Here is a 13,739-nt window from a genome sequence, read left to right on the forward strand (position 1 = left end):
TCATGGGATTCTCCAGGCAAGAATATTGCAGTGGCTTGTCGTGCCCTCCTCCAGGGGTGATAACAGAGTAGCCACTAATATCCCCACAAGGACCAGGCTCTGTGCATCCCATGCACTGACTCACTGAATTCCCCATACACCCTTTGTGGTATATAATAGTCTGAAAATATACGACAGGGAATTATTCAATCTACAAATGATAAAGCGAAGTGCGGAAGTGTTAAGGCCTGGGCCCCGGCAGTGCAGGTGGGAAGCTGCAGAGTTGGGACCTGGGGCTTGGGTCTGACTCCAGAGTTCATGGGGCTCAGTGACGCCCCTCAGCCGGGAGCCTGACCCACAAGGCACTGCCAGACTCTTTTCTGTTTCTACAAGGGCTCGTGGGAAAAGGCAGGGGACTCAAGGCAAGTGGGACTTGATTAAGAAGTTAAAACTGGAATAATATTTCGTTAACCTGGGAGTGAAATTGGCAGTGTGACTAAGGGAAGAAATAACCTTGAGTGTCTGGATGTTTCTGGGGAAGGAGGTTCCCTGATGGGCTGGCATGGGAAATGCTCTGCTTGACAGCTCCCTGCCGACCTGTGGGGGCAGCAGTAGGGAAGTAGACAGACTGTTCAGACTGGTCCATAATCAGTACAGACTGCAACAAGTGAGTTCTGTTCCCTCATCGCTCAGACACATGCAGGACATGAAGGCGCTTAGCTAATGACTAACACTGGATAGCAAAGACCAAGGGTGGGGCGAGGAGGAGAGTGGGGACCTGCCCTAATTCCATCTTGAAGAAACTCTGTCCCATCACAGAAGGAAGGTAAGGAATGATGGGGAATGCACAAAGCACATGCTTCTTCATCAAGTAGTTACTAGTTGAAATTGATAGTTTGGAATATACAGTAAAATATGGTGGAATGACTGTTCTTATTTTAGGGTCTACAAGCTCCAAAATGATAGATTTCTATTTCCATTATAAAAGCACTATTTGATAATTCCTTTTATAGTCATGTGAGGATCAAGTTAGTACTTACTGTTAATATTATTACCATGTTTCTATTGAATAAAACTAATAAATGAGCAACAAAAGCAAAAAAGTCACTATTCTTAGCAACTGCCTCTGTAAGAGGTCTTGTAAGTCACCAATAATAAACAAAATATATTAAAAAATAATAACAATTACAGTTACAGCAACTATGTTGTTTATGTGGATGAAAGTATTAGCATCTTCCTCTCACATTATGAAATACCAAACACTGGGTTCCTTAGGAAGCAACACTAATGCAGTTTTGGACTTTTCAAGGTTTTTACCCTGCGAAGCCTATTTACTCACATTGGTCACCACAGCCAGAATTGCTATTCCTTGCATGATGGGCTGCCACGCTCCGATGTCCTGGGCTTTTTCTGGCACCATGCGTCTATACTGGGTAGTCAGTTTCCACGCGTCCACTCTTATTTCCAATATATTGTTCACCAGAGCCAACAGAGGGGCCAGTGGAAAAGAGGCCACAAATAAGGTGACGAACCCAAACTGAATAACTGTCAATGGAACGGACACACATCATGGAGTGGTGGATGGATGGAAGGACAACACATATTCCTTTACTCTTATAAAGAGAAAGGCAAACAGTGAACTAAATCCCAAAGAGAAAAGACATTCATGGCAATAATAATGTTCAACAGTGAAAGAATAAAACAAAAGACAAATATAAAGTCTCTGGAAAGAAGTCTAAATATAGCCTGTTTACTTCACAAATATACACAATAGGAATAACATATTTAAAAATCTTTAATCAACCACAAATACTTGCTGGCAATAAACTTGGGGCACTTTAAGTAAATTATTCATTCCCAGTGTAGAAATAATAGAATGTTGGGAGAGGATTTGTGACTTAGGATCAAAAAAAAAGAAAAGGAATATTGTGGAAATATCTAAAGTTAAAAAGAAATAAGAAATGTACCTTTGGGAGAATGTTTAGAGAATGTTGGAGGAAATATACGGAAAATAGGCAAATGAGCAAGCTCCCCTGAGTCTGTGAATGCAAGGGCAGCACATTCTGAGACTACAAATCATGGAAATGTATGCAATAAGTGTCTTAATAAGTCAAAATATAATCCTTCAGGAGCTTTTATTTTGATATTGTGGCAGTGTGTGTGGTCACAGTAAGTTAAAATTGTGCTGGTGGCTTAGAGGTTCTTTCCTCTTTGTCTGAAATCTATGTGGCTTTGCTATAGACGGGCAGCAGAGACTTGGCGGGGGGTGAGGGGGCTGGACCACAGGGAGGGAGAAATGAGCTGTGATAAGGCCAGGGATCTAACTGGCAGACCTTTGAAGTAAACTACCATGGGTATTTGTAACTGAGACAGTGGATGAGAGGAAAATTTACAGCTCCTTTAGGACTACTGCTCAGCCAAGGGGCAGGGACCACTCTGGCCAAGAAGGGCAAGACTGTGGAGGTATAGCTGCGTAGGAGGAGCTGACATTTGCTTCTGATCTGAGAGGTCAGAATGTATTGCAGAAAAGCAGTCAGGGTTGGAAAGACTTGGCCAATCTACAGGCCAGGCAGGTGCCATTGTATTCAGGGAAATGAGACAGGCAAGGACCAGAGTTGGTGACATCACAGAGCGTGGCACCGACAGTGATGTCAACATCCATGACTCACCCAACCCTAAAAGAACTCACCTGCCTCCAGGGGCCAGGCAAGTAACAGAAATGTGTGGTGTGGGTACAGTAACTGGCAAACTGGCAAGTGGATGTCCTAATTAAAGGTACCATACTGGAATGAGGGCCCCATGCTGCCAGGTCCCCTTAATACTCCAGAGAAGTCAGAAATTAGGATTTTATTAGCAATAAATCCAGTTAAAAATCCAAAGGAGAAAATACATAGTTTATAATGACAACAAAGGCACAGACTACTTAGAAATAAATTAGTGAGAAATGTTAAGATGGTTATGATAACTGACTTAAAAATAGAGAAAAACAAGTAATGATGAATGAATAGTATGATACACCATACTCTTAATTGGGAAGATTCAAGTTTGGGGACATATTAAATACCTTCTCCAAAAATAAAATTTAGTATTTGAATGCAAATTTAGTTAATACTTCCAAGTGGATTTAAGGAAAAAAAGCTGAAAGTTGAGGCTAAAGTTCTTCAAAAAACGTATACAAGTACACAAGTAAAATCATGAGGAGGAATGTTTAAAGTAACAGTGTTAGGGATATTTCTGCAAAAGGATAAAATGGGACCACCTCTAAGAGATACTAATGTATATTATAATGCTATGGCAATTGAAACAATTCAGAACTACAGCATTAATAGACAGTATGAATTAAATAGAATAAATTTCAAGAACAGATGGAGATATTCATGGGATTTCAGTATATTATACAAATGATGTTTCAAGTCAGTAGATTAAAGTATTGGAGTAATTAGCTAAATCATTAGAAGAGCTGGTATGGAGTCTTCACTTTTGATATCAAAATAAATTCCACATGGATTAAACATTTTTAATTAAAAAAAAAAGCAGAAAAAACCAAGATGGTTTAATCTTTTCTGATATTCAAGTGAGAAGAACTTTCTAAACAACTTTTGAAACCAAGAACAACCAAGGCCTATCAACGTAGCAAGGCAAAAAACATCCATTGTAAAAACAAAAATAACCCTTGCCTGAAACTTGCTCATGATCCTGAATTGCTCTCTGATTTGCTTTCTTTTTCATTTATAAATCACATTTCTTGAAGCAGTCCCTACATTGAGTATTTCTCTGCCATTCAAAGCTCTATGTCTTCTGCGGCCCTCACCATGGCACTGAAACTTGTCTTGCTCACTCTGTTGGTGGCTGCACATGCCAAAGCCAATGTACATTTTCAGTCCTTGTTTATTTGATTATTAGGCAGTTCTCTCCCACCCCAGGCAGCTTTTGACATGGCCAAATATTTTCTTCTCTGTGGAATTTTTCCCTGTTGATTTTTGTTTACGTAAATAATTTTAAAAAACCAATGTACAAGTGTATGTGTACATACATACACACACACACACACAATTTTACTTTTAACTGCTGGATAATTACTTTACAATATTGTGATGGCTTTTTGACATATATCAACATTCATTGGCCATAGGTATACATTTGCCCCCTCCCTTTTGTACCCCTTTTCCCACCACACATATTTTTAAAGACTGTCTAACTATAGTGCTTCTTATATTTTTCCCCATAGTTCTAGCAATTATGGAGACTTGAGCTCTTGTTTTTTTTGCCTCCCTGTCCCTTTTCATTATGCTCCTTTTAGTCAATGTTCATATCCCTCTCAAGTAAGGTTATAGATGTCTCTTTGTTCACACAAGTCTCTGCCAGTTTTCTCCCAACTGTTCTGCTATTCTTTTCTTTGTGGATTTCTTTCCCCCACTTTACCCTTTAAATGCCCCCTTTCCCCAGGGCCTCCTCATCTGTTCTCTACTTGACAGGCCTGAATCATCCCCATGGCCTCAGCAATAGCTTCTCTGAGCTCCTGACTGGTGAATCCAACTTAATAATGGACCTCACCTCTCTGATGTCTCATAGACAACTCACAGTCAAAATATCCAACTTAGAACTGTTTCCTCAAAACCAGCTCCTCTCCTTGAATTCCATCCAGGAGACTTGTATTCAGTCTTCTGGAAGTTATCTCAACAATTCTATTCCTCACCTGCCACACTAGTCATCTCTTTAACACCTATCAAATCTGTCTCCTTTACCTAAGTCCACAGACTCCACTTAGGTGCTTTTGTCTGGTTACCTGGTGTGGCCTCCTATATATCCTCTTCCCACCAAATATGGGCACCACCTAAAATATTATCTTTCATTCTGGTGCCAGAATAATTGGATCTTCTTCAATATACACATTATGCAAGTTTCTCGCTTACAAATATTCCACAGTGTCCATATTTCTTTAAGGATAAGTTCAGGTGTCCTGGCTAAGCACACAAGACCCATCAGGGTACAGCCCTTGCTCACCTGATATTTCTACCTACGGATCCTTTGTTCTAGCCATACCTTGTTTACTTGCCATTCTCTGAACTGGCCAAGGTGTTTCATGTCTTTGTACTTGTGACCGCATCCATCTCTCTGCATGAAATGTCCATTATCTCTATCACACTTTTGATAGCTATCTTCCAAGCACCCTTCCAAAATCTAGTTTAATTATCACCTGTTCTAGGAAGTCTGATTTGTGCTCACCTGCTTAGCAATCCACCAAGTACTCGCTATCCCTCGCTTGGCTCGGGGAGGCCAGACACCAAGTTTTACTTGGCTTGGTATCCCCAGCAACTGATACAGTGTTTGGCACAGCGGTTGCTCAATGCTTGTGAGATGGATAGATGGATGAATGAATGAATAAGCGATTAAGAGATGAGAGGCCTACAAATCCTTTCCAACTGTCCAGCTGCCATTTTGGAATGTTCATCCTGCAAAGATGAGGAAGCATCAGTGCAGGTGGTAGGCAGAAACAGAGCAGACGGGGGCGTGGGGGGAAGACAGGCCTGGTCCTGGAGAGTGTAGGGGACGCTTGGGTGGGTGTAGCACTGTGGAGGGAAGGAAGGGAGTAGGTATAAGATGTTGAAGAACCAGTGATGTTAATTACAGTAAATTAAATGGAGAAAATAATACATGAAGGTAAGAGCAAGTGAACACGCAAGGATGGAAGAGGCAGTACCAGAGACGAACAGAGCCCACTTCATCACGTCCCTGCATTTCATTTATTGCACCTGCCCACTGGGAAGGTATCACTAAGTAATCAAGACTGGTGTTTATGCCATATAGTGTTCTAAGTACAAAATGGTACCCTAAATGTCAGATTTAGATTTTAAATCTGACAGACAATTATTTCTCCTATGTCCTGTGTCTGAGTTCTCAGAAGTCAGGACCATATACTTAGGGAAGCAATTTTGGTTAACAACCCAGGATTACTCTAATAATCTCAAAGGATGGTGGGGAATTCACTACCAAAATAAAAGAATTTCACTCAAAAAAACATAGGCCATACAGAACCTGGTGGGGGCTGCTGGGGCAATGCTACTATTCACTCAATTAACAGTTGTATTTGTGTGTGTGTTGAACTCCACACTCAAGTCACTTAAATAAATATTCAGGAAGGTCCAGGCAGCAGTGCTCCAGCTGAGGACTGGAAGATGCAGAGGCCTGAGTGCTACTTCCAACAGGATCAGTCCAGCTTGGGAGAGAAGCATGCACACAACCACATACCATCAGGATAAGAGTCAAGTGCTACTGATGCCCAGAGAAGAGAGCAGGAAATCTGTGTGAAAAGTTGAGGGCTCCTGCTGAGGCTCGGTAGGAATCCTTTCAGGTAGAAAAGAAGGGAAAAGTTTTTCCAGGCAGAGGGGAGTTCTAGTTCCCTTCATGGGGACCAGAGCTGGTAGCTGGCACGAGTCCTAACCAAGCAAGAGGGGAGGCCTTCAGGGTTGTCTGTCAGAAGACGGTCCCCTTCAGCAGCTAAGATGCATAATTAAAAAGGTAGATGGTGCTATCATTAATGAGTAAACTGTGGGGATGAGCTCACCACCACAGGCACTCTATGTTACCTTTAGAGCAACAAAAATAATTCAAAAGGCATTTGGATATTCTATCTTCCATAAACCCAAAGAACAAAACATAGATTTCACTCTGGTTTCGAATACAGAATAACAGACTGCCTACCCTCGGAAACTGATTAATTTTCTAATTCATTAGGAATTATTTGAATAATAGGAAAACAATTTAACAACTCTAAAAAAAAATTGGGGGAGGGATAAATTAGGAGTTTGAGATTAGCAGATAAAAACTACTATATATAAAATAGATAAATGACAAAGTCCTACTGTATAGCACAGGGAACTATATTCAATATCCTGTAATAAATCATAATGGGAAAGAAAAAAAATTAAAAATCTCTCTATAACCACTGTTATTCCATCCTGTCTTATGCAGGAGGGTGAGGCTGAATTATTATCTTTATTATTATTTTTTAATACAGTTTCCTGCATGAAAACAGTAAGACCTTGTTGTTTATTTTATATAAAGTAGTATGTATCTGTTAATCCCAAACTCCTAATTTATCCCTTTCCCTTTCTTCCTTTGGTAACCATAAGTTTGTTTTGTATGTCTGTTGAGTCTGTTTCTGTTTTGTAAATAAGTTCACTGTATCATCTTTTTAGACTTCACATATAAGTGATATATAATATTTGTCTTTCTCTGATTTACTTCACTTGGTATGATAATCTCTAGGTCCATCCATGAGAGGCCGAGTTATTTAGCTGATAATTATTTTAATGAAACTATGAAATTCTAAAAGTCCTATCAATTTCTCCCCAGAGCATGACCATATAACTTTTGCCTTCTATACCATTTATTTGACTAACTACAGAAAAATAAATTTTTTTCCAAGTTTTTTTTGTGTTAAAATAACAAATGGTATTCTGCCCCATAATATTGTTGTTATTAATGCTGATAATGGCTCCAGTAAGAAGTATTTACAATTATGACTCATTTTGGAATACAGATAATTGTCTTGTAGTCCTTTTGAAAATAAACAGAATAAATAAAGATAGCTTCTACATTATGGACTGCAGCTACACCCTTAATTGAACCTGGTCATGAAACATAACAAAAGCAGAAATGAAATTCAAATCAGACTCCTTGCTGCAAAGCATTGTTGACTGAAGAAACTACAAGAGGAACCATTCACTCACTGAAGGAAGCAGATGCATTTCCACATATAGTGTATATTTTTAAAACCAATTATTTTATATATAGAATGTGACTTAATAAAAACCTCCCTCTATCTGCAGACTTATAAAGGAACCACAAAGGGGTGTCTCTACAAACATACAAACCCGCATGCATAAATGCAAAACCTGTCAAAATCCTTTCCTGTTTTCCTAAGCTTAAAAAACTGTAATTCAATGCAATGGTGAGCTGAAAGGGCACAGATACAAAACATGTCCATTGTTAGCCTTCTATTAGATAAAAGTGTGTCATGCATAATAGAAAAGATGGTGTTTCCAATGGAAATCTATTTTGAGATGCATTCATTTAAAGGCAACCGACAGCTCAAAATCAAGTTCAAGTGAAGAGAAAGAGAGCCCAAGCAAATACTACAGAAATGGACATAGACATCCAAGAAGGAGGGAGCCTGTACTAAATCTTAATTCCAGACCAGCAAAACAGTTTCAAATTCAAGTCAGTGATTTGCCATGAGGTCACTCAAGGAATTAGGCAGAAAGCACCAACCAGAAGCAAGTGTGAGATGTGGAGAGGGTTGGGGGGACCCTGTGACCCTTGTTCCCATGGGCTTCCTGCACAGGCTTGCTCACACGAGTCTGTTCAGAAGGAATCAGCCAACAGCTGTGCTGCATGGACTCCAGCCGGGGCTGAGTCACGTCTAATAATAGCTCTGAGTTCATCCTTAGACAACATGGTAAGAATCCTCTGAGAATTAATGGTGAAGATGTACCTCAATGAATATTCCATTTCATTGCTGTGTAATAAATCTTCAGCTTTGTATAACACAAATATTGACAAAGATACACACAGTTACCGTATTTGAAAGCCTCATTGTATAATTTTATCTAGTGGAGAAAAATGGACTCCATTTCAATAGGCTAGATAATAATTTGGCTCTATAATCGATGCTTTGGGGATTCAAAGCATGTTCCAATATATTTCATGCAACCCAAAATTTCACTAGTAACTTACTCATTTCAAGATATTCATAAAATAATCCCAGTTTGCCCATGGGCTGCAGATGGTAGTCTTGTTCCCATCGTGGGGTTGTCTTTTCTGCTCCTGAAACGGTGCGACACCGTCCAAACACGTTCATGACCCAGCTGCCAAAAAGATCAAATTATCAGTCAGAATACTGTCAGACCAAGAGAATAAAAGTATTACTGATATTTTGAGCTGAACACATCATCTTTCCAAGAATTCAATTTCTTGTTTTCATGCTAAATTTATTTTTATTTCTGCCTCTCTATCCCAAAATATTTTGAAGAATAATATTGACTACATACCTGGTTTTATCACAACTGTAACTATGATTTGTCCTCCTACCTCCCTATTCATGTGGGCATTTTAGTTTTTTAAAAATACTTTTCCTCATTTGATTAACTTTAGCTGGCCCCCGCCCCTACCATTTTCCTGCTATTATCCAAAGTGATCTTTCCAGCCTGAAAATTACCAGAGAAAATAAACAAAGCATAGAGGCCCGTGTGCATGTATGCTCAGTCACTTCCGACTCTGCCTGACAAGAATACTGGAGTGAGTTGCCATGCCCTCCTCCAGGGGATCTTCCTGACCCCGGGATCAAACCTGCGTCTCTTGTGTAGCAGGCGGATTATTCACCTGCTGAGCCATCAGGGAAGTCTGGAGGCCCGTGTGGTCCAGGGCGAAGAGAAAAGTAAGTCTGGTGATTGTGGGGGTTGGAGCCTAAGAGACCACAGTGAGTATTTGGGCATTTTTTTACACTGAAGGAAGTGGGGAATCATTGAGGGCACTGTGCAGAAAAGTGACATACTTTGACTTTGGATAAGACAGATCCAAGGCCCTATTTTCAGCTGAACAAATTAAAATCAAAGATGTGACATGTTTCCTCAAAGTCAGTGCAGAGCTTGGAGGAATCCTGGCCTCCACTGGTGGCCCAGTGCTCTGCCCCCAATGCTGGAAGCTGTCCTGCAGAGCAGTCCTGTGTCTCTTCTTGGGTTATGTGTTTTTCTTTCTCAGAAGATTCTGGGCCAGCTGAATGCCCCCCCGCTCCCCACAACCCCTTTTTAATGGCAATTTCTCTTGAAAAGAAATTGGAAACAGTTGGCATTGAAACAAGGTGTGCAGCTCTAGCTTACAGGGCTGTTGTCCCCTGAAATAACAGCTGGCTTGTGGTTTACTTGTTGAGTTCATCAGAAGATACGCCACAACAGCAAATAACGTAGCATCTGGTTAAGCTCTGGCTGATTACACAGCACATTTACAAGGATTTCACTGTAAAGACCACTATATGTGTTGCACATGAACACCTGTATGTACGCACACACCCACCAACCCACGCAGAGTGTAAGATGTGAATTACACATAGCTGACCATGCTGGGTTTCCCACTGCTCCTGATCTCAGTGTTAACTGCTCACTGATACTTCCCCAGGCTTGCTAACGGGAGATTTCTCTACAAGCAATGGTGCCCTTGGCTTCACAATCTTTCCCCACTTCTTTCTTCTTTGACACTAAGGGAAGAGCAGGAGGCTGTGGAAGTGGAGGGGATAAGGGTTGAGACAGATCCCTGGATCTGAACCCATACTTCATCTCTTATTCGTTATAACTTTAGTCAAGTTTACAAAAAATGGGGTGATAAAACCTACACTGCCCAGGGTTGTTGTCAGGATGAAATGACTCAGAACAGATGAGGATTTAGCAAACTTCCTAACACATCAAAACCCTCTGTGTGAGATTTTCTTTTGACAAACAGAGGCTAATTGGCTGAGGCCAACAGTAAATGAGGGCTAAGTTACGCAGAATCTTGGCTCGCATCTCACTTCAGCACTTACTTATAAGAATGACGTGGAGCACTTTTTGCTGGTGTCACTTCCGAGGCCACCACCCAGAGCCCTGTAATCAGTGAAGTCTGAGGTTTGGCTGGGAATGCGCTGTTCTTCAGACATTCCAAGGGCCCTTGTGGTACACATGGCCAACAAAGACCACACACATCCATCTCCCTTCGTGACACCCAAACTCAAGATCACTGGGTTCTATTGGTTTAATTTTTGCTCTGCCCTCACACTTTCAGCCTCAGTCTCTCTCGAAATCCTCTCCAGGCTCCAGAGAAACAGGTCGTTCACGGTCAGGGACCCAAATCCATCATGACTTGGATTCAGGATGAAACTTCTGTCCTGGCAGCCACTTGCATGACTAACTTATCTGGTGCTTGTTCCTTGTAGTGTATTGCCTCTCCCCACCTGTCATATTAGGTCAAATCAGAAGTCCTGACTAAATCAGAAGTTGCTTTTCTGAGCTTCACACTCTGAGCCTCTTGTTCAGTCTGAGTTGAATCACTCATCTGTAGCAGGAAATCTTGGTTTGAAGTCCGTCTGTTATTGTTCGTGGTCTTTTGGGTTTTTCTATTGGGTTATGATTCTAGTACAGGAGTATCAATTTAATTGCCCATGAGAATCACCTATAAAACTTTTAAAAAGTATAGACACACTGGATACTTCTTTCCCTGGTCAAGGCTGGGGAAGAAGATTCTTCCTCTAAGCATGGGTTACCAAGTAATTTTCCTAGGAATGGACCATGCATATTAGTCTAACACTATCATAAAAACTTGTCCTTTATTGAGTATTTACGCGACTGAGCGACTTTCACCTCACTTCACTACATGTAAAGTGTGGTGTGAAACACTTTACACCTCATTTTGTCTTTGTCTCTTTATTATAACATTTTATCTACATATTATAGATAATCACCATTTCTGTTTAGGATATTTCCACTTGCTAATTTTGAATACAACCATCCTTCACTATCTGAATCTATTTTACTTCTGAATTTACTGTTCCTGAATTTTAAGACTGAGTGTGTAGAGTAAGGAATACCTGTACTTAGGATTCTCTTATTGTATGTCTCTGATTCATTCTCTAGTCAAATTATATCTTGACAAGAGGTATTTCCTCTTGTAAAAAGTCTGCTTTTTCTTATTATCTAAATAGTGAATGTTCACTGTGGAAAATATAGAAAACATATAAAGGAAGAGAATTACAGCCATCCATTATCTAAACACCAAAGGACAATGCTAAGGCATTTTGGATGTTTAACTCTGGTTTGTTTTTTTTTTAACATTTTATCATAAAATTTCTTCAGAGTGAATAGCTTAACACAGGAACTATACTAGTTTTTTGTCAAGTACAGAAAAAATTTCCAAGGAATGCTCCAATTATCAAAAAAGGAAGTAAGGTTGGGAAGGCCAAAGGGCTCTAGGCTTGTTCTCTGGGTCCAATGAACAATTCCATTAATTTACTGACATTTGTATTTGAAGCACCTGAGTCACTCATTCACTCAGCTGGCTCTACTGAGGACCTACTAAATACCACATGCTTATGCATGTGCTAGAGAGATCGCCCCAGCCCTCTAAAGGGAGCCTAGATCACAGCATCATATGGCCTTCATCTGCTCTGAGAACCCTAGGCAAGGACCCCAAGTGGAGCTGAGGGTGGAAGCAGGTGAGTTTATGGTGAACTTCATCTCACGGGTTACTCAGACAATAAAGAATTCGCCTGCAATGCAGGAGACACAGAAGAGATGTGGGTTCGATCCCTGGGTGGGGAAGATCCCCTGGAGGAGGACATGGCAACCCACTCCAGTATCCTTGCCTAGAGAATCCCCATGGAGAGGAGCCTGGCAGGCTGCAGTACATGGGGTTGCAAAGAGTTGGACATGACTAAGCAACGAAGCATTTATGTTCCTTTTGACATATTTAAATGGTGTGAAAATAGCCACTAACTTTTTTAAGTTTTCTTTCCCCTTTCCATGTGTTTTTGGAATAGGTGTAGTTCTGATAGAAAAAGTAACTGATATGTCTCTGTTATGTTAGAATGTTGTATGAAAAAGGAAGGAAGGAAACTGGCACCTTTACAAAGAGCAGAAGGTATTCTCTAAATTGCCTAATTTTTAAAAAAACTAATTTATTTATTTGGCTATGCTGGTATTAGTTGCAGCACATGGGATCTTTGATCTTCATTGTGTCATTCAGGACCTTTAGTGGCAGCATGTGGGATTTAGTTCCCTGACTGAGAATCAAACTCTAGCCCCCTGTATTGGAAGCATGGAATCTTAAGCCACTGGACCACCAGGGAAGTCCCTAACTTGCCTAACATTTAGCACTCCCAGTTTTCAAAGAAGGGAAACATAATTCAAAACACACTACCTAAATATTCTAGGCAAGTAATAAAAATACCTGAAGGCAAAGTTCAGCTCACAAGAATTTACAACAATGTGTTTCCTTGAAGTGAAGGTATAAACAAACCACTGATACTCTAATGTATCCTTTATTTTTAACTATTTCATACGAACAAGTTCCATTTTGTATGAATTTCTCAGTACTGGTTTAGGAAATATACCCTTCTCCTTGATTGTTTAAATCAGAAAGTAGCTCACTGATGAGTTATTCACAAATGCTCAGTGTTAGGAAACTAACCTATTTCCTCCAGAAAATGCTTTCTTGTTTTGGTAATCTGAGTTAAGCTTTTTCTCTATTTGATACATTCATTTTCATATGGAAACACAGTATTATTTTCACATGACCTACTTTTACTCATCTGGAAAAAAATCTACCTATGAGCCCAAGGTAAGGGTTGTCTACTGCACAGTAGGGCAAAAAAGTGTTCATTTCACAGCTAAGATCAGAATCTGTTTTTGAGGGGGATGGTTGGAACTGGAGAAAAGAGGATGTCCTTATTTACAGACAGACCCTGATAATTCACACTGAAGATAGAAGATAAAGCTCCAGTGAAGAAATGTGGAAGGACATGCTGAAACCCGAAAGGTTTTGCTCTACACAAACAGAAAAGAAAAAAAAAGACGAGAAATTAACTGCTCTACAAAGATAATAAGCAGAAACTTTGTAATGAGGGAGAGAGAAGACAGGTTAGGAGGGAGAAGAAAGGATGAGAAGGAAGCTGCCTGTGGTGGCAAGAAGACAGGGCAGAATGCTAGTATTCTGGAGCCTTCAGAGAGGGGTGA

At 40.3% G+C, this 13,739-nt stretch overlaps 1 protein-coding gene across 5 annotated transcripts in view; it reads right to left on the reverse strand.

Moving 5' to 3' along the window:
• Positions 1 to 13,739, reverse strand: part of ANO6 (anoctamin 6) — a 226,014-nt gene that overhangs the window by 15,519 nt on the left and 196,756 nt on the right. For all 5 annotated transcript variants that reach the window (XM_081593569.1, XM_081593567.1, XM_081593568.1 and 2 more), the window contains 2 exons: positions 8,719 to 8,849; positions 1,319 to 1,524 (listed from right to left, as the gene is read on the reverse strand). In XM_081593569.1, the coding sequence (XP_081449695.1) occupies positions 1,319 to 1,524; positions 8,719 to 8,849 (337 nt within the window). The remainder of the gene's footprint in view (positions 1 to 1,318; positions 1,525 to 8,718; positions 8,850 to 13,739) is intronic.

The sequence above is a fragment of the Giraffa tippelskirchi genome, chromosome 4 (assembly GCF_054371585.1).
Source record: "Giraffa tippelskirchi isolate mGirTip1 chromosome 4, T2T-mGirTip1v1.2.pri, whole genome shotgun sequence".
NCBI lineage: Eukaryota > Metazoa > Chordata > Mammalia > Artiodactyla > Giraffidae > Giraffa > Giraffa tippelskirchi.